This window comes from Portunus trituberculatus, chromosome 16 (genome assembly GCF_017591435.1).
Source record: "Portunus trituberculatus isolate SZX2019 chromosome 16, ASM1759143v1, whole genome shotgun sequence".
In the NCBI taxonomy this organism is placed as follows: Eukaryota; Metazoa; Arthropoda; class Malacostraca; order Decapoda; family Portunidae; genus Portunus; species Portunus trituberculatus.
The window spans coordinates 16,536,669-16,557,692 of NC_059270.1; the positions used below are offsets into that span (position 1 = coordinate 16,536,669).

General features: G+C 48.5%; 1 protein-coding gene across 1 annotated transcript; it reads right to left on the reverse strand.

Moving 5' to 3' along the window:
- Nucleotides 1-12,186: 12,186 nt before the first annotated feature.
- On the reverse strand, nt 12,187-16,354 carry LOC123504535. Its single transcript, XM_045255121.1, is given in 4 exon segments — nt 12,187-14,904; nt 14,907-15,329; nt 15,332-15,674; nt 15,971-16,354. Coding segments are annotated over 4 exon segments (3,366 nt in total). The 3' UTR covers nt 12,187-12,688.
- Nucleotides 16,355-21,024: the final 4,670 nt, after the last annotated feature.

Consider the following 21,024-nt stretch of genomic DNA (forward strand, 5'->3'; position numbering starts at 1 on the left):
CATCCCCGAGTGCAGTGTTGCCAGCTCGGCTCTGCATCCCTCCACCTCCCTCCTAACAGCATCCATAGCCGTCACGGTCTCCCTCCTGACGGTTTCTATTGCTTGCTGCAGCTCCTCCTTCACGGCAGCACATTGCTCCTCAGTGTACCGCTGGGCTTCCAGGCGAACGGCGTGCAAACCCTCCTGCACTGCGGTCCTCACCTCCACAACGCGTTCCTCAGCCCGCTGATCTGCCCTGCGTGCTGTTTCACGTGCCTGCTCTGCCTGTGTGTCAATCTTACCCATCATAATGGCAAGAAGAGTCATCACGTCTGGCTTCTGTTCACTGTCCCCACTACCATCAACAGGTAACGACGCCGCTCTCTCACTGTCCCCACTGCCATCTTCCCCAGGTGGCAACAACGCTCTTTCACCAAACTGTTCGTCTGCCATCTTGCCACTGCCAGCTCGGGGTCGCCAATAACTCAGGACTTAACACTCGCCGCTTATCTGTGCGGTTTTATCGCCAGAATTTCACCCCACACTCCTGACACCAATTGTTGCGCACCCGTGTACCGCTGTACCTGCCACACTCGGCACCACACTCACGGGCACCCCCACTGCTCACTCTGCTAGGCACTCCACCGCCGATCCTGCAGTGACGCGACGAGGGAGAAGGTGGTACTACCGAGAAGGTACAGAGGTACTTACTGGCGTGGTCCGGCGTGAGCTCAGCGCCCGAGGCTAAGGAATGCAGACACACGTACTATGGCAGGAGGTATTCCAACGGCAGGATGAGGGGAAGAGACAGGCGGCGTCACCTTAATCTTTATTTCCTCACAGCTTATCACACAGGGTAACACTACCGTCTCGCTAGCACAGTTCCGCTACTACACAGATGCCACAGTTGCAAACACAGTAACACAGTCCACGGCAGGGAACAAACACAAGTGAGCGTGAGCACGCTACCATAGGGTCGGGAGACAGGCCGGAGACTTTCCGCCGAATCACCTGATCCAGCGCGGGTAAACACAGCGTCCTTCAGTGACCCCCCCCCATCAACACCCAAAAATCCACATACACAAAAATAAGCAAACATGCAACACTGGTTCCACTAGTAAAGAAAATAAACAGATATGCAACAATATATATATATATATATATATATATATATATATATATATATATATATATATATATATATATATATATATATTGTTACCTTCTCAGCCTTTGTTCTCCGCTTTGACTGGCTGCGTCAGCTTCGTTGTCAAAAGTCCGGAGCACACAGAAGCACACCAACACGAGGCACACAACGGCGGGTAATGGCGGGCAACGCCGGACAGAGAAACACCAGCTTACTCACGTCCTTTACGGAGTCCTCAGTTCACAGTAGATCACAGGGCAGCCTCCACACACACACACACACACACATACACGCCCGGTAGCTCAGTGGTTAGAGCGCTGGCTTCACAAGCCAGAGGACCGGGGTTCGATTCCCCGGCCGGATGGAGATATTTGGGTGTGTCTCCTTTCACGTGTAGCCCCTGTTCACCTAGCAGTGAGTAGGTACGGGATGTAAAGCGAAGAGTTGTGACCTTGTTGTCCCAGTGTGTGGTGTGTGACTAGTCTCAGGCCTATCCGAAGATCGGAAATAATGAGCTCGTTCCGTAGGGTAACGTCTGGCTGTCTCGTCAGAAACTGCAGTAGATCAAACATTGAATCACACAGGGCACTCAGGCACTCATAGGCGTTCTCAGGGGCGGGCACAACAGACCACAACAGCAAGCAACATGTCTTAATAACAAAGCGTGCGTCTCACAGTCTTGCCTTGCACGTGCTCTCTTGCCGACTTTCTACCCCGCGCGCCGCGCCAACACTCACAAAGCCAGCCCGCGCATAACACACATACGCACATACACACACATTCGTAACAACTGCCTCCCCCTTACAAAAAGATCGACCCGACCTTCCTCAAACTATAAAACAGAAAGGCAAAATGCATACAAAATAAACGAATATTTTTATTTACTTATTTATTTTTCTTTAGGACAATTTAGGACAATTCAAAATCTCTCAGATACACAGGAGGCCGGCGGTGACGGCCAGGGCGAGCAGCAGTCTCCACCACCAGCTGGCTGTCACCTGCATCACCGCCCACTGCCTCCTCAACCTCCTTGGGGACGTCCTCCATCGCTTCCGGGACATCTTCGGCACTTCCTTCCTCCTCGGGCTCATCTGAACCCCAGGAGAAGCTACCAGGGCCGTGGTAGCGCCACAAGCGGTCCGCGTGCACTACCAACGCCCGCTTGTGACCTCTCCTGATCTTGTACGTGACCGCCGAGGGCACGGCCACGACGGTATAGGGCCCCTCCCAGGGGCTCTGCAGCTTCGGCGAGAGGCCACGCCTGCGTCGGGGGTTGTGCAGCCACACCCTGTTCCCCTCTGCATACCTGGCGTCTCGCATGCGGCGGTCGTACAGCCCCTTCATAGCGCGACTCGCCGTCCTCAGCTTGCCGCGCACCTCACGATGGGCCTCCGCGAGCCGCTCCTGCAAGGCGGCGGCAAAGCCAGAGTCCACAGTAGGGAGATGCACGTCAGGTGGGCGCCCGGTGGCCATGTTCACAGGCAGGCGGAGCTCCCGACTGAACATCAGGCAGGCGGGAGTGTGCTCGGCATGGCGGGCAACTTACGTCCCAATCGTCCTGCCCCGCCCCGCAGTACTTCGCTAGCTGCTTCAGAATGGTCCGGTTGAACCTTTCCACCATCCCGTCACTCTGAGGGTGGAGAGGCATGGTCCGAGTCTTGTGTATCCTCAGCAGAGTGCAACAATCGTTGAAAACACGAGACTCGAATTCCCGGCCCTGGTCATTGTGCAGCTCGGCTGGCACACCAAAACGGGCGAAGAATTCACTAACACTTCTGCTACTGTCTCTGCCTCATAGTTCGGGAGTGCATATGCTTCAGGCCACTTTGTAAAATAATCCATGGCCACACATATATAACGGGAAATGGCCCCGGCTATATCAACAGCCACTCGCTCCATGGGCGCTCCCACTGTGTACAACTGCAACGGAGCACGGTTTCTGAGGGTGGGCCCCTTCTTAGCACTACACACGTTACACGCCCTGCACCACTCACGCACGTCACTTCGCATGCCCACCCAGTAGCAGCGTTGGCGGAGACGGTGTAACGTGCGCCGCTCACCCACATGACCGCTCGTCACTCCCCCGTGCAGCTCTTTCAACACCTCAGCACGTAAGGCACGAGGCACCACCACTAGCCACGCATCACTCCCCACACCTCCAGCCGCTTCCCAGCGCTTCACCAACACTCCCCGCTCGTCCACTCGCAACGCTTCCCACTGGTCAGCCAAGCACTTAGTAGCAGGGCTCTCCGCTGCCACTTCTATCCAGCCAGGCCGTTCGCCACCAGCCTCCAGCCAGCGGACAATGCGAGATCGGGGTCCATGCGCTGCGCCGCCCGCCACCGCTCATCGCACTCAGCGGCACCTGCAGGCACCCGCAAGCGACGGCATGTGAGGTCTGAAGGGGCGCCAGGTGAGTCGGCCTCACGCGGGCGTGGACGAAGGGCATCTGGCTCCTTAGCAAAGCAGTGTGAGCAACCTGCCTCACACGGGCGTCGGCTCAGGGCGTCAGCGTTGCCATGCACACGCCCAGGCCGGTGCACGACGCGGTAGTTGAACTGCTCCAACCGGCCCAGCCACCGCGCTAACTGTCCCTCCGGCACCTTCAGCGACTTCAACCACTGCAGAGCGGCGTGATCGGTGCGGACAGTGAACTCAGCGCCGTAGAGGTAGGGGTGGAAGTGTTCCAGCGCCTTCACTACTGCTAGCAGCTCTTTTCGGGTTACACAGTAGTTGCGTTCGGGCTTGCTAAACTTGGCGCTGTAATACGCCACCACATGCTCCTTCCCGTCCCTCACCTGTGACAGGACCGCCCGACGCCTTCAGCACTGGCATCGGTGTCCAACAGGTATGGCAGCTTCGGGTCAGGGTAAGGCAGCACCGGCGCCTCCGTCAGCGCCTTCTTCAGGCCCTCGAACGCGGCCTGACATGCCTCGTCCCACTGGAAGTGTGCCCTTTCTGGTGAGGCGGTGCAGAGGGCAGCCACTGTGGCGAAGTCAGGCACGAAGCGGCGGTAATAGGTGCACAGGCCCAGGTAACTCCGCACCTCAGCCACACTGGAAGGGACCGGCCAGTCTGCCACTGCCGCCACTTTCTGCGGGTCCGTGCACACGCCCTCCTGGCTCACCACGTGCTTTAGGAATGGCAGCTCAAGCTAGAATAGGAAGCACTTCTTCGGGCTGAGCCTTTCTCAGGCGCTGCAGAACCTCCTCCAGCCGTGTTAGCTCCTGCTCGAAGGTGCCCCCGAACACGATGACGTCATCCAGGTATACAAGGGCCGTCTTCCACTGCAGTTCGTCCAGCACCCGTTTCATGAGGCGCTCAAAACATTCAGGGGCATTGTAGAGGCCGAAGGGCATGACGTTGAATTGCCACAGCCCCTGCCCGAACCAGAAGGCCGTTTTTGGCTTGTCCTCATCCGCCATCTCCACCTGGTGATAACCCGACTTCAGATCCAGGGTGGAGAACCAGCAGGCCCCCACCAGAACGTCCAGCGTGTCGTCAATCCTCGGCAGGGGGATAAGAATCCTTCACAGTCACGTCATTCAGGGCTCGGTAGTCCACGCAGAAGCGCTGTAAGCCGTCCTTCTACTTCACCAGGACTACAGCTGACGACCACGGGCTGTCTGACCGTTCTATCACCAGGTCATTGACTGTGTGCTGCATCTCTTCACGGCGGGCCGGTGCAACACGACGAGGCGGCACTTGATGGGCGCACTCATCACGGTGTTGATAGTGTGCTTGACAAACGACGCGCAGTCCAGATCCAAGTCGCCCTGACTGAACACATCAGCATGGCGACTAAGGGTGTCACGCATCCGCTCCGTCTGCGCCTCAGTCAGGTGGGTGGCGCTCCGCTGCGCCAGGTCCTCCAGGAAGCCCGGCAGCGGGCCCGCCACACGCGGCCGCTCTCCCTGCCGCCGCGCCTCGGTCCGCTGCACCTCTTCACACGCCCCAACCGGCGTGCCGGCGGGTATATTTCGAGCCTTGTCAGAGAAGTTAGCCAGTAACACAGTGACTAACTCCTCCCCCGCTCCTACGAGGCTCCTTCCAAGTGCCACACCGTCAGCCAGCCGCAGGTCACTCACAGGCTCCACCAGACCTTCGGCCTCCTTCATCACACGTGTTAAACGGCACTGAACGCGGGCCTCGGTGTGTGGGGGCAACCTCAGTCGCTTCGTACCGTCATTCTCTTCTGCCTGAAGTCAACACAGGCGTCCATCCTCGTTAGTTAGTCGTATCCCAGTAAACACTCCTAGTCCAGGTCAGCGACGAAGACCGGCATGTCTTCCTCCACGCACACGAGCGTTTACCGGACCCTGCAGCTACATGCAGTCCCCCGTTACTCCACACAGCTGTTGAGGCGAGTCTGGCAATTACTCAGCCTCCACCAGCCCTGGCCGCACCAGCGTGTGATCTGCGCCGCTGTCCAGTCATGCGACACGGCCTCCCGTCCACGGCGCCTCTCACCTGCGCGCTGCCAACGGTGTAGTGACGCTTCACACAAGCCGGGGCACTGGAGTTTTGGCCGGCTGAGAGGCGGCCCCTGCCTTCAGCCCGTAGTCGTTTCCCGCTGACACTACTTACTTCGGGCTGGGGCAAGCGCTGGAGCGGTGTGCAGCCCCGCCGCAGTCCTCGCACCAGGGCTGAAAGGCCGGTCGAGAGAGCGCACTCTTCGCTCCCTCGGGCACCGGTGCCTCACGTGCCCCTTCTCACCGCACCGCCAGCACCGCCCGCCGAACGCTCCCGGGCTCGCCGCACGTGACGCTGGTTTCCTCTTCGCTTGAGCCTTGCGTCCTCTCACGTCACTGCGGGGCCGAGCAAAGGTAGTCAGGGATCTCGCGGTCTGCATGAAGGCCTCAAACTCCATTGCACAAGCCAAAGACACTTGCACGTCAGCTGGGTGTGCCTGCCTCACATAAATCTCCAGCTGGTGGTCCACCAAGGCATCCAGGAAGGCATCACGCGCCAACACGGTGACCATTTCCTCACCGGCCGTTGGGTACGCTCTTCTCTCCAGTACCTCTACGTCGTGGGCCAGCTGGGACAGCTTCTCGCACCTCTGCCTCATCCTCTTCTTCAGCTGGGCACGATACACCTCAACCTGGTGGCGGTGCCCGAAGCGACGACGCAATGCCTCAGCAATGTCAGGAAAGGAGGCACGCTGCGTTGGCGGGAGATGGCCAAAAACCTCGATAGCTGGACCCCTGAGAGCTGTGGCCAGCTGCAAGGCCTTCTCAACCTGGTCCCACCCCTGTGCAGCCGCCAGCAGATCAAACTGGGCAGCATAGGACTCCCAGGCTACCTTACCGTCGTACTCGGCAGACTTGCGAGACTTGAAGCGGGGGAAAGGCGCGCGCGCCATGCCGGACGGGGAAGCGAGGAAAGATGGCGGAAAACTTGACGCCAATAAACCCACGTTTCCCAGAGGCCGCGAGGCCGCTGGCGGGCCCCCAGGAGCTCTCCACGGGCACGCTGCTCCAATAAGGCCCCAGTCCCCGTCCACGGCACCAGGAGGGACAGAAGCGACGCTCCCAGGGCTCCCGAAACACACCTTGTCGGGCCACGGCCACCCCGCCATATCCAGTTGGTGCCAAACTGTCTCACTCCTTATGTTTCTCACCTCATCCCGCAGCGCCTGCAGGTCCTTCTCTAGCTCGCCCTTCACTGCCTGCAGATTCTGCTCCAGTTCACCTCGCACACTTTCGCAGGAACGATCGGTGTAATCCTGCGCCTCCGCCCTCAAGGAGCCCAGGCTAGACTGCAGCACCTTCATCAATTGCTGTGTGTGTTCTGACTGTTCTGCCCTCATAGACGCCAGCATAGACGTTATCAGCTCGAGCTGGTCGGGCTTCCTCTCACCCGGCTCAGCCTCACCACCACCGCCATTAGCCTCAGCATGCTCCATCACGCTAACCAGTCACAAGCAACCACAAGCACGGTAAAACAGAGGACACTATATCCTCACTCCTGACACCACAGTTACCTTCTCAGCCTTGGTTATCCGCTTTGACTGGCTGCGTCAGCTTCGTTGTCAAGGGTCAGGAGCACACAGCACACCAACAGGAGGCACACAATGGCGGGTAATGGCGGGCAACGCCGGACAGAGAAACACCAGCTTACTCACGTCCTTTACTGAGTCCTCAGTTCACAGTACATCACAGGGCAGCCTCCACACACGCACACACAGGGCGCTCAGGCACTCACAGGCGTTCCCTGGGGCGGGCACAACAGACCACAACAGCAGGCAACACGTCTTAATAACAGAGCGTGCGTCTCACAGTCTTGCTTTGCACGTGCTCTCTTGCCGACTCTCTCCCCCGCGCGCCGCGCCATCACTCAAAAAGTCAGCTCGCGCATAACACACATACGCACATACACACACATTCGTAACAATATATACATATATATATATATATATATATATATATATATATATATATATATATATATATATATATATATATATATATATATATATATAAACATGTTTTAATTGCCTTAAGTTCATAACCACGAGAGAATGCAGGGAAAAATAGGGGGTGGGGGATGAAGCATGGGAGAAATTTTAAGTTACTCCTAACAACGTTTTCTATGAAAGTTTTCGCTTCCAACAGATGGCAGCATCGTCGCTGTTCTCCAAACTTTAACCCACACCAAAACTTCCTCTCTGTATATTCCTTGAGCCCGCCCATTGAACCCGTATATCCTTATACTATAGAATCCTTGATGTAAACAATCATATTTCGCGCCTTTTTTCGGTCGCCGATGCGCTACATAGAGCCGGAATACGAGATGTTAGCGTTAAACAACACTCTCGTTCGCCGGGCGCAGCCATCGTCCACCTTTTTAAAGGAAGGACGCCCTCACTCATATCCTCGCCTGACGAATCTTCGCCAAGCGTTCGCACCAAAGACGGAGGTTTTAAAATTACGGCCCTAAATCTTCTCATACTTGGAACTTCCTAGTGCCACGTTATCTATCGTGTACCTATTGCTTGGATTATCTCAACCTACGCTCAGTACCCTGCACTTGTTAATATTGAAATGCATTTGCCTTCTATCTGTCCAAAGCCATGGCATCCGAATCAGAGCTAATTAATCTACCTATCTTTGTGTCGTCCTCAAATTTACTAGTGTCACTATTAATTCCACAATCAAAGTCGTTATATATATACATACATATATATATATATATATATATATATATATATATATATATATATATATATATATATATAGAGTGGATAAGGTGGTGAGCGTGGGATCGGGCAGACGTCCACGCGTAGGTTCGAATCCCACCACGTACAGCCTTAAATCACTTTGCCATTTGTCGAGTGGTTTAAAGTTACCTACATATCACCATGATATGTAACCACCTAGGTTTTAGGTGACACTAGGTTCATCTGATTGAATATTCTTTCGACTTCAGCATTCGAATGTGGCAAGCTGAGAATTGTTAAAGCACATGTGGCAAGTTCCAGGAAGGGAACTGCGTTAGCAGCATCTTTGTACTCAAGTACTTCTACCCAAAATTTCACCGTGTCTTTAGTTTCTGACCATTTTATCAATGTAATGTTTGACCACTGCATATCAGCCTTTGCAATAATCTCAGAGCTAAAGTTCATAGACTCTAAAAGAGGACAGATCGAGTCCTTAACTACACGCAGTGTTTGAGAGACACTAAGCATAGACATGGTTTTGAGCACTTTGATGTTGTCTGGTACTCTCTGGCGAATCTGTTTGATAAGCTCTATCAAAAATTCACTGCTTCGATTGCGCAAGTTTTTTTCTTGCTCTGGAGTGATGCTGGACTCCTGTAGCTTCTTCTCTGCTTCATAACCAAGGTTGATTCTTGGGATCAGGTACTCTTCCAGATTGCAAGTGAATGGGTCAATGCGATGAGCCTGGGTAGGTAGTACTACTCTGTTCACTAGTGTTTTGATAAAAAAAGTTAGATCTTCAAGCAACTTAGTTGGGTCACTATCATTTGCCTCAAAATTCTTGTTCACTCTCTCAGTTTCAGTTAAGATGGACTTCAAAAATAACAGGTATACATAATTGAAGTCATCACAGTACATTTCGTACAACATTTCTGATGCATAGCAACTTTCACTTCTTCTAGCAATTTCGAAATGAGTCTTTAATTCCAGCCACTGGTCACATATAACTTTTACGGCAGAAGCAATCGACATCCATCGTGTCTGGCAGGCCTAAACTATCTTGTGTGGATTATGTCCGTCATTTATAAGTTGATAAAGGTCCTTGTATGCTTGTTGCCTAGATGATGATCTAGCAAACCAGTTGTAAGTTTCACTAACAAGAAACTCCAAGTTCCTGGGCAAAGTGCGAGAACTTGCCTGTGACACTGCTAATTGTAAAGAGTGACACACATCTTACGAGCACCAGTGATGGGATTTCTTCTTTCAGCTTCTGATAGACACCGTTGTTAATGCCGACCATCACACTCGCATTGTCTGTTCCAATACCTATCGAATTATGCAGATCAAGTCCATGTTCATCCAGGGTTTTCTTTAGAACATCAACAGTGGCACTAGCATTGCATTCAGTCAGTGGTGCAAGTTGCAAAAATGTAGAGACAATGTTTTTTCCACTTTCACTGTAATAGCATATTACTATTCCTAGATACTTAGTAACTGAAATGTCAGTTGACTCGTCCAGCAATAAACTAAATTTTCTTCCATTAATATCCTCTTTCAGTTTACTTACAAAGTGTGGCATCATGACATGCTTGATTACAGCTGTACACTTTGTTCTGTGAAGTGACATTTCCAATCCTCTTTTATCATCTCCAAAGCACTTTTTAACAACATCAACAAGGTGATCACTTGTGTTCATAGAACAATGCTCTGCTATGAAAAGAGCTAGTTGTGCCTCATTCCGTGCTACAGTATTGGATTTATCTAGCTTATGTAAAGAAATTTTCATTTGCCTTGCTGAAGAGAATGGCTCGCTGTTAGTCAGGTGTTTCTTACTTTTCGAGTGTTCCTTTATGTCATAAAGTTTTGCTCTAAACACAGAATTGCAGAATCTACAACGAGCGTTGCTTGCATCGCCAGGGATTTCCATTATCCAGTCTTTACAGAATCCCTCCTGGAGCCACTCTTTTCTAAATTTCTGTGTGTAGGTTTGTTTCGGCATCTTGATAAACAAAAATCACCACACTGATTGATTAATTCCCAATTTTCACACTGATGCGTCTAAGGCCGGTTATACGCTCCACTGAATGCACAACAGGAAGGCAAATTGTATAGTTGACGAGCTAAAACTTATGCTGTGGAGTCTGGGAGAACACTGGATGAGTACCAGTCGGGGTGGAGGGACCGAGCCTTCCCTAACGCTACGTGAAGTGGACGCGTCTCAGAACCGTATCTGGTAACCACGACGGTCCAAACTGACGGACGCATCTCAGACCCGTATCTGGTAACCACGACGGTCCAAACTGACAACAGAATCCATCTGATAAAGTACTAATAATAACTTTATATATATATATATATATATATATATATATATATATATATATATATATATATATATATATATATATATATATATATATATATATATATATATACCATTACTGCCAGATAGAAAATGGCTAAAAACTGGCTGTTTCTTATGAGTTTTTGGCTATCTTTCTGGCTATCGGCTAGATGATTATTTTTCTGGCTACATGCAGCAAAATTCGGCTAAATCTAGCCAGAAATTGGCTGACCTGGCAACACTGCAGCTGGGGCACACCACATGCGGCCTATTTCTTCATCCCCTGCAGAATCAGCAGCGATCCTCTGTGTCGTTATCTATCCTACGCGCAGGTCATCAGTCTTTGCACATAAACAACCCTCTCACTACCTCTCTGCATCTAAGTTAACCTCCGTACATCTTCACTACTGTTACTTACTGTTATATTTACTAATGTTCATATGTCTTTAATACTACAAATTATGATAATTAACTATTCTCTTATTACTTAGCATCCTCTATCGCCAGCAGCCTCACATCACATGTTCATATGTCCTTAATACTACAAATTATGATAATTAATTATTCTCTTATTACTTAGCATCCTCTATCGCCAGTAGCCTCACATCACAGTGTGAGGCACCACGACTGGCGACTACATTCATGGATGTAGTTAAGAAGCTCCAAGCAACAACGTACTTGAAAATCAGAAGTACTGGCATGCCAGCTGTCCCAAAGAAAGTGGATAAAGAGAAGTGAGAATATGCCATAATTCAGTTCGCCAAGTACAAGTCGCTGGATATTAACCGACGTCAGTATTTACAATCTATGGGTTGCAGTTTCATGGCAAGAACTGATTTGTAAATATATTCATATCTTAATAAGACGCAGAAATATCTTTTATCTTCGTATTAACTGACACATTCATTTTAACTGACGAAGATATGATCTGAACACATTTAACTGACGAAGATATGATCTGAGCACATTTTTAATTGACGAAGATATGATATGAACACATTTAACCAATATGACACTTTAAAACAAAATATTTTTCCTGCTCAAAAGCCTACTTCCACCTCTCCGTGGTGAGCAGGGGGTAATAGGTATTTACATCTGGCTAACAGAAGAGGTAATCAAGACGCTCAATTATTGTTTTAAAATGTACTCGCTCTTTTAATAGTAAATCTGCCGCTCTTTCGAGAAAATGTTGCCGCTCTTTTAACATATAGATTCGCTCTTTTGTAAAATTCCGACTCAAACCCTACCATGACCTGACTTGTCTTTGCCACTAGTCCCAAACGATCCATAATATGAAACAATTGGTCTAAGGAAATATTAGCTTTATGAGTTTTAGGTGAGCCATATATATGTGGAAGTTAAGGGTTAATTTGCATGAACAAATTGGCATCGATATCTGGAACCTTATTTAGCAATTCTTTTACTCTACAGTTGAACTCAGTAGAGAGGCGTTGTAGAAAAGGAGGATTTGAGCTTCTCTTATGTGATGACATCACTTAACATTTGGTCTTATCCATAATCACAACAGGAACTAAGATTCTGTAGCAGGGCGTAACTCGAAACACTGTTCTCCCAATTGCAGTTTATTACAGAGCACAGAACTAGCAGCACAGCAGGCACCACAGTCTTGGTGATCACACGTCTCCAACGTCGTGTCTCCCTCCTCTCATGGCCGTCTCCTCCACTGGCACGGCGGCAACACATGTAGGGAGTCCCACGCACTCGTAAGGGCCCACAACTCGCCCACACTGGCTCCTCGTGCTTGATCCCGTCGCTCGTGCCTCTCCTGCGGCACGACCTCGCACACAATCTTCGCTGGACAGAACAGGGGTAGTGGTGTGTATGGCGGCTGGTGTCCGTCTGCCGCTGCGCTGGCTAGCCTGGAAAACGTCGCCTCCTCTCATAGCTGCCGGCAAGAGCCACGTCAGTTTGGGGGGTAAACTACCTTAATTTAACCACAAACGAGCGGTAGTGAGCCAACAACACTCCGTCAGTCCACACTCCCCCCTGATATCTAAATCACCCAGGCACTCAGTCACCCATCTTCCACAAGCCCTCAATCACACAGCAGACACCTGGTAGATTGTTTGATTCTAGCAGAACGCCTCAGCACCACACTCCCAACATCTTCACCGTTTCTCTCCGGGTCCTCCTCCTCACGCTGCTCTTCTGGAGTAGGAAACGTAACCACCAGATCCTCGCAGTTATTGTCCGAGTTGCCTACTACTCTGTCCTGGTGTCTTGGTGGTGAAACGCGATGTCGCAGATCACGAACGTGACGAGGTGTACCATCAACTTCGGCGACTTGATCCGATACCACTCCAGTCACGACGCCCTCTTTGTATTGCTCGTCGCAGCGCACGCCGGGAGGCTTTACCCAAACTTCTTCTCCTACATGGTGAGGGTTGTTTTCTACTGCAGGGTTGCTTCTGCTCGCGTCTTCTCCCCGCACTCTCACCGAATACCCGTACAACATGCTCGCAGGCGCAGAGGTAGGCGAGCAGTCATCCCCGGGCGTGATGTTGTAGAGGTACACCGCTTCTGCTATGGAGCATCCTTTTCTTGCCGCGATGACCTTCACTGTCCTGTGACACCTCTCAACGACACCATTTCCAGACGGTGAATACGCTCCCCGGAAGTGCATATTCACGTTCCAACGCAAGGCAAACTGAGCGAACAACTTGCTGCGGAAGGCGGTGTCATTGTCAGTCAGAATCTCGTCCGGAGCCCCGCGCTCACAGAAAACTGCTTCCAACTGCTCGATGATGTTATCGCTCGTTTGTAGCCTCAGCGGGCGCCAGATGGTGAAGCGAGAAGGCCCGCAGTCGATGAGCGTGAGATATGACCTTCCTCTACAGTGCGTGATATCCATCCCAACCCGCTGCCAGATTCCCTCCACCGACAGGTTGCCTTTACTCCACTTCACTGGCGCTGGGTCTATAGACTGGCATATCTGGCAGGAAGCGACAACAGCACGCACCTGTCCTTTCGTCACTGCCGCGTTGACTCGTTTTACAAAGTACAGCGTTCTTCTTACCCCAGGGTGGCCACGGGAATGGTGGATGTCCGTCACTAATTGGTCAAGGGACGTTTCGACAGCTGCCGCACACACTGGCGGTGGTTCCATGACGTTGGCCGCGGACGTCCTTAACCATCGCTGTGGCACGCGGGTGAGGACATCTGCCTTGTTCTCGCTTGAGGGCACCAGAGAAACTGTGAGGACGAGTCCGCACTCCTTAACCAGAGACATCACGATCTCGAGTCGTCGGCGAATCAGCATCTCGCTGGCAGCTTTTGTTTTTAGCCTTGCTCGTCCAGTGAGGCAGTCGTTAATCCAGCGGTGGACAGTAGAGGAATCAGTCACCAATTCAACCTTACTCATCTTCCATGCCAGAGCAAGGTTGAGTCCTTTGATGACCGCATCAAGTTCAGCCATGTTGATATGGCTGGCGCCGTCAGGACGCAACCAGCAGGCGTCCTCGACGATCTTACCTTCCACCTCGACTGCTGCTCCCATAGCTAAGGAGCTAGCGTCCACCCACACTTTTGCCTCTGTTCCTCCTACATCCCATCTTCCTCGAACAGGGTCGTCCTTCAGTAACTTCCCTGCTATTTCCTCCAGGATACTTCGCAGGCCGGCATCGACGATGATGTCATCCCAGGTGTGCGTAGCCGCGTTAGCTCTTCTTTTCACGTAGGCCGCTGCCGCTCTCAGCCACCCACACACTGGAAAATGGCCAGTTAACTTGCCGCAGTAAGAAAATGCTGTTCGCCGCGTCAGGCGGGTAGGCACACCACCCACCTTGCCATCACGTCCCCAGAGCAGCATGCCACTCTCCCCCCAGACCCTCAGGCCCAGCACTCGAGCGCCCTCTGTAACGCGCTCATAAGCCTTGGTGGTTAGGCCGTAGCGATGAAGGTGCTCCGCCACCCGACGAGCCGTGACGATGTCCTCGTTAACGTAGACGTCATCAATGTAGGCCGAGGTCCCACGTTTCACGTCGGGGTCTTGTGATAACGCAGAGCTGAGGACAGTCTTCATTATTAAGGGGGCGACGTTCAGACCAAAACCTAGACGTGTGAGGCAGTACTTTCGCCCTTTGTACATAACAGTCTGATATGGCCAGAGCGACTCGTGAATGTGCACTTGTAAGTAGGCATGCTTAAGATCTATGATGGACACATTCTTACCTTGCTTCCGCCACTCTCTTAGTCTGTCGGCGCAGACATCAGAATCTGCCGTGTAGGTGTCTATATGAGTGTTCAGCTCCTGAAGTCAAGAACAGGCCTCACCTTTCCTTTGTTGTGCTGCACAACTGCCATAAGAGGAATCAGTCCTTTTGCAGGACCGTGCTTGTACTCGTCGTGCGGCACCAACCATCCGTCTGTTATCCACTTATCCACCTCCTCCTCATACCGCGATCTTATTTCACTTGGCACAGCGTACTCCTCCACCTTGTTCAGCAAGACGCCGGGCTCGTCTCCCCCCGACCACTTCCACGCCGCCGTCCAGGTGTTACTTGCAGTATCATAGGCAACACTGAAGTCCTGTTCATCCACTTGTATGTCAGTGGTAGCGCCGGCAGCCGCGCAGATCGGCGCGTCCTCGACACCGAACCGTACTTGCCGGTGCGCATTGACAGCAACTCCCCCCAACGCCACAACACCGTTCATCCCTAACACGAACGGGAACCCCAGGGCTTGTCACTCACCACAAACACTTTTACGTCAACAGAGGCACCGCTGTCAAGTTGGAGGCGCACGACACCCGTACCCTCGCATTTCTGCTCCTCACCGCTTATGGTCAAAATAGCCACATCTTCTTTCCTCCACTTTTTGCAGCACGAGACGTGAGCCACGCACCGCGAGCACCCAGTGTCCACCAGTACTTTGCGCCGGTTCCCGTCCAGCCACACCTCCGCGATGGGTAGCGCCTCATTCACTGCTTGTCCAGAGAGGAGGCTGGCGCTGACGCCTCCCCTCCACGGTCGTTTCCCGGGCATGCCAACGCGATGTGGCCCAGGACACCACAGCGGTAGCACCTCACACCACGTCTTGAAGTGCGTCCAGCGCTCCTCTGGCTCCTGCCGCTATAGGTGTCTTGACGAGCCAAGCAGTCTCTGGCAAAGTGGTTCACACCATTGCAGACGAAACACCGTTGATCTGGGCCAATGTCCGTATTCCCAGCCCTGGCGCCGAGACATACTTCATGGACACCACCGGCACCGATGTCACGGACCAATGCCCTCGTCCGCGCCAGGATTTGAGGCAGGTCAAGTGTCTCCATCCGCGAGCCCGCTCTCAGTAGTCGCCTGATGCCTTCCGGAAGACCAGCGACGAAAGCACAGGCGAGTCCCTTCTCGGACATACCTCCGAACAGTGATGCCAGGCGGCGTAACTCCGCCAAAAAGACATCCGGACTCTCACCAGCTTGTAGTTTCCGGCAGATGAACTGTTCGTATGCGATATACGAATCCACGGCAAAAGCGCCCACAAGCGCCGCCTTGATCTTCTCAACTTTCTTCCTGTCCGCCTCTGCAAGCTGCAAGTATACGGCGAATGCACCTCCCGACAGACGCAGAGGGATAACACTGGCCACATCACTGACGTTGCGCAGCTTACAGATGAGCTCGAGCTTTTCTATCCATTCCACCACAGACTGCGCGCCTGAGCCGTCGTACTCCGGTATCAGTCTCAGATCAAGGGAGGGCTGGTCTGCCATAATGCCTAGATAGCTTGTAGCAGGGCGTAACTCGAAACACTGTTCTCCCAATTGCAGTTTATTACAGAGCACAGAACTAGCAGCACAGCAGGCACCACAGTCTTGGTGATCACACGTCTCCAACGTCGTGTCTCCCTCCTCTCATGGCCGTCTCCTCCACTGGCACGGCGGCAACACATGTAGGGAGTCCCACGCACTCGTAAGGGCCCACAACTCGCCCACACTGGCTCCTCGTGCTTGATCCCGTCGCTCGTGCCTCTCCTGCGGCACGACCTCGCACACAATCTTCGCTGGACAGAACAGGGGTAGTGGTGTGTATGGCGGCTGGTGTCCGTCTGCCGCTGCGCTGGCTAGCCTGGAAAACGTCGCCTCCTCTCATAGCTGCCGGCAAGAGCCACGTCAGTTTGGGGGGTAAACTACCTTAATTTAACCACAAACGAGCGGTAGTGAGCCAACAACACTCCGTCAGTCCACATGAACTCCCCATATGATATATCCGAGGCATTTAATAAATACTTTACCAATATTGCTCCAAAACTTGCTGATGAATGAACTCAATCGGAAGCTTACCCCCTACTCCTTCCTTAGCGGTAACTATCCTCACTCAATGGCTATGCCCGCAGTGACTACCTATGAGACAGTTAAAGTAATAGACGCCCTTAAAAACAAGAAAGGTCTCATGGATGAAATACCTATCCACATTATAAAACATAACAAAGATTTACTCGCCATGTCCCTCACCATTCTTTTTAACCAATCAGTTGAAACAGGAACTTTCCCAGAAAGATTTAAACTTGCTAAGATAATCCCAATACACAAAACTGGTTGTAAATCAGAGTAATCTAACTACAGGCTCATCTCTATCCTTTCAACTTTTTCTAAAATATTTGAAATACTAATGAAAAATCAACTCATATTATTCCTAAAGCAAAGCAACATTTTAAATAACAGACAATTTGGATTCAGACCAGGCTTAAACACTTTTGATGCAGTTAACACCTTTATGTCTGACCTTTATTCATCTCTAAATAACCACACGTCCATAATATCAATCTTCATAGATTTCAGTAAAGCTTTCGACACCGTTCAGCCCAGTATACTACTTGATAAAATGTTCCACTATGTGGTCCGAGGATGTGTTCATGGCTGGTTCAAATCCTATTTACAAAACAGACAGCAGTACACAGTCTTCAACAACACATTATCTACAACTCGACCAGTACAACTGGGTATCCCACAGAGAAGTATACTGGGTCCAATACTCTTCCTTATATACATAAATGATATCACCAACATTTCCGACTCACTCCACACCATACTGTTTGCTGCTGATTCAACTTACTATGTGTCAGGAGAAAATCCAACAGAACTAATTAATAAAACCAATACTGAACTATTAAAATTTTCTAATTGGTGCTTAACCAACAAACTTACAGTCAATACCTCTTAAACTCATTATATGTTATTCTCCAAGTCCATTACTTATTACCAACCACTGCTCAAATTGTCCATACTAAATTATGATATACTGAAAGTAAATTAAACAAAGTTTCTTGGTATAATCCTTGACAAAAATCTAACATTCAAACATCACCTTTCTAATTTATGTTTAAAACTGTCAAGAACCATCACACTCCTTCTTAAAGTGAAACATTTTGCCCCAAGTAATATTCTCAAATGCATATACCATGCCCACATATACCCTCATCTTACATATTGCAATCGTGTATGGTCTCAAACCTACCCTTGTCATATGTCTCAAATTAATGTTCTCCATAAAAAGATCATCAGAATTATAACCAACAGCGATATCAAAGCACACACACAACTGGTATTTAAACAACTGAACATACTAAACCTCTCTGACTTATCTAAACTTATTCTTTCATCTTTTATGTACAAAAGTGTGCACACTAATAACCTCAACACCCAGCTATTACCTAACTATCAAACACGAAATCAGCATGCACTTCACATACCCAAACCCAACTTAATTATATTCAAACACTCAGTCATGTTTGCTGGATCAAAGACATGGAATGGTCTTCCAGATTTCGATAAACAATCTAGAAGCTATTCACATTTCAAGAAATAACTTAAAAGCCATTTATTGAATTCCTATTAATTGTGCAATTGATACTATGTAATTTATATGCTTACTCACAAATCAGTATTATATTTGCTAGCTTACTGTACATATTAATGTTTTCTAATTATTTCTTTTATTAGAAATAGTAATATGGTTTTCATTATTGTTCTTCTTCCTATTATTATTATTAATATTATTATTTATAATAATAATAATAATAATAATAATTATTATTATTATTATTATTATTATTTTAATTATCACTATTAGTATAACTATTATCATTATTATAATATTATTATTGTGTTATTACTATTATTATTATTATTAACTTTTCAATAATTATCATATATTTTTTTATTGTTTATATTATATTATTAATATCGTTTACTTTAAATACTGTCACTATTTTATTTATTATAATATATAACTCCTATTACCACCAACATTGTATGTATGATACCTAAAGTAATTGTAATATCTCAAATTTATATACTTACTTAGATCATGCTCTTCTTGTTTGTAATTTAATCTTTCCTTTTATATATATATATATATATATATATATATATATATATATATATATATATATATATATATATATATATATATATTTATTTATTTATTTATTTATGTTAGTTTTTCTTTTGCTTTCCTATTATGTTTTGTAATTTTCACAATCTCCTTTTATGCCCATAAAGGTATTGCTTGTAACGGGCTGTTTGTCACTCCTTTTTAATTTCTTATATGAAATTTTGTATATAAGACAAACATAATAAAGTGTTTAAAGTGTTTAGTTTATATAGGAGAAACGGGTAGATCCTTGGATGTGAGGTTAAAATAATAAAAGAGAAGTGTAAGGAATTGTCACACTAATAATGCCAATTTTATCCATGCTTTTGATAATGACCACTCAACTGATTGGGATTTCGGCCAAATGTTATTCAAATGTAACATTTTCAAAAAACGTAAGATTTTAGAATCAGTTTGTATACAGAACCATACGAATTATAATCTAAATGAAAGCAGGTTTAAGCTAGATCCATTAATGAGAGCATTGGTGACTAATTCCTGCCGGATCTAGGAACCCGTGGTAAAGACAGGTCAGGTCCTGATAGGGTTTGAGTAGGGTAGAGCTCACAGGTGGCCAATCACACTACCACGTTGCTCTCATTCTCTGTCCTCTCCCCCTTTTCTTGATTCAGTTCGCTTGTATACTTCATTCTGCTGTATACTGCAGAAGATCAAGGCAGTGGCCTTCGAAACGTACAGAATAAATACTTCAAGTCTATAATTGTGGGTTTAATGAACAAGAGAGTGAGTGTAAATGGGCAGAATATTCTCTCACAGACATATTTCTTTAACATGATCACTATAATTCAGCATTTGTAATTTCCTTTAAGGTATTTTCTCTATACCTTAGGACTTAGTACAAGGTAAAAAGGAGAAGTAGAAATAGAGATTGACCCTAGTATTATTGATTAGCAGCAGATTCCGAGAAGACGACGCAATCCACCTAACCAAGAAAATGTTTAACAGCTAACACAACACAAACACTAACAGAGAAGGGGAACGATCTTGACAATTTGATATCTTCTATCGAACCTTCTGCCAAACAACTTACCCGGAAGACGAAAACCTAATAACGAAGATCGTTAATCTTGAGCCAACAGATACCCCCCCAAAGAAAAGTAAAATTATAAATGTATTACCATAACAAGAAAATGAGCCATCTACTCAAGAACAGCTAGACACCGAAAGAGAAGCAACATAGTAATCACAAAACGCTAGAGGCACCTCCGCTCTGGGAGATCCTGAGGAGGGATTGGAAAAATAGGACAAGATACAGATAATCTAGTGGTTGTGATCAGAGAAGCCCAACATAGAAGATAGAGTAGCAGCTTAAGTAGAAGGATTAGAGATACGGAAAAGATTAAGAATGTGTGGGATATCTCCAAGACGGTCAGGGATACGAGCAAGGTGTTGCACCAGTTGCTCTAGGTCATGGAGGATAGCAAATTTGAAGGATAGTTCACCAGATGGTCAGTGAAGGGAGAGGAAAGCCAAAGCTGGTGGTGAACACTGAAATTATCAAGAATGGAGATCTCCACAAAAGAATAGAGGAACAAAATGGAAGTGAAATAGTCAAAGAATTTACTTTAGTCAGAGGAGTTAGGGGAAAAATGGACGGCATAGACAAATTTAGTTAGAGATTTAATTTACTATTGAATCGCAGCCAGATGATGGAAACTCGGAAGATTCAAGAATATATGTACGAGAGCAAGTTAAGTCGTTGCGCACATAGACACAACATTCAGCTTTGGAGCGAAAATGAGAATAGAGAAAGTAGGAGGGAACAGAGAAAGGGTTACTGTCAAGTTGCCTCAGACATCTGTGTTTCGGTGAGGAAAAGGAGATGAGGTTTAGTAGAGGAGAGGTGGTGTTCTGCAGACCGAAAATTAGATCTAAGACCGCGAATGTTGCAGAAATTAATGAAAAAAAAAATGTTGAGGGAGGTGTTAAGACATTTTGGGTCGTTACCTGAAAGACAGTCTGACATGAGGATATTTCTATTCCCCTC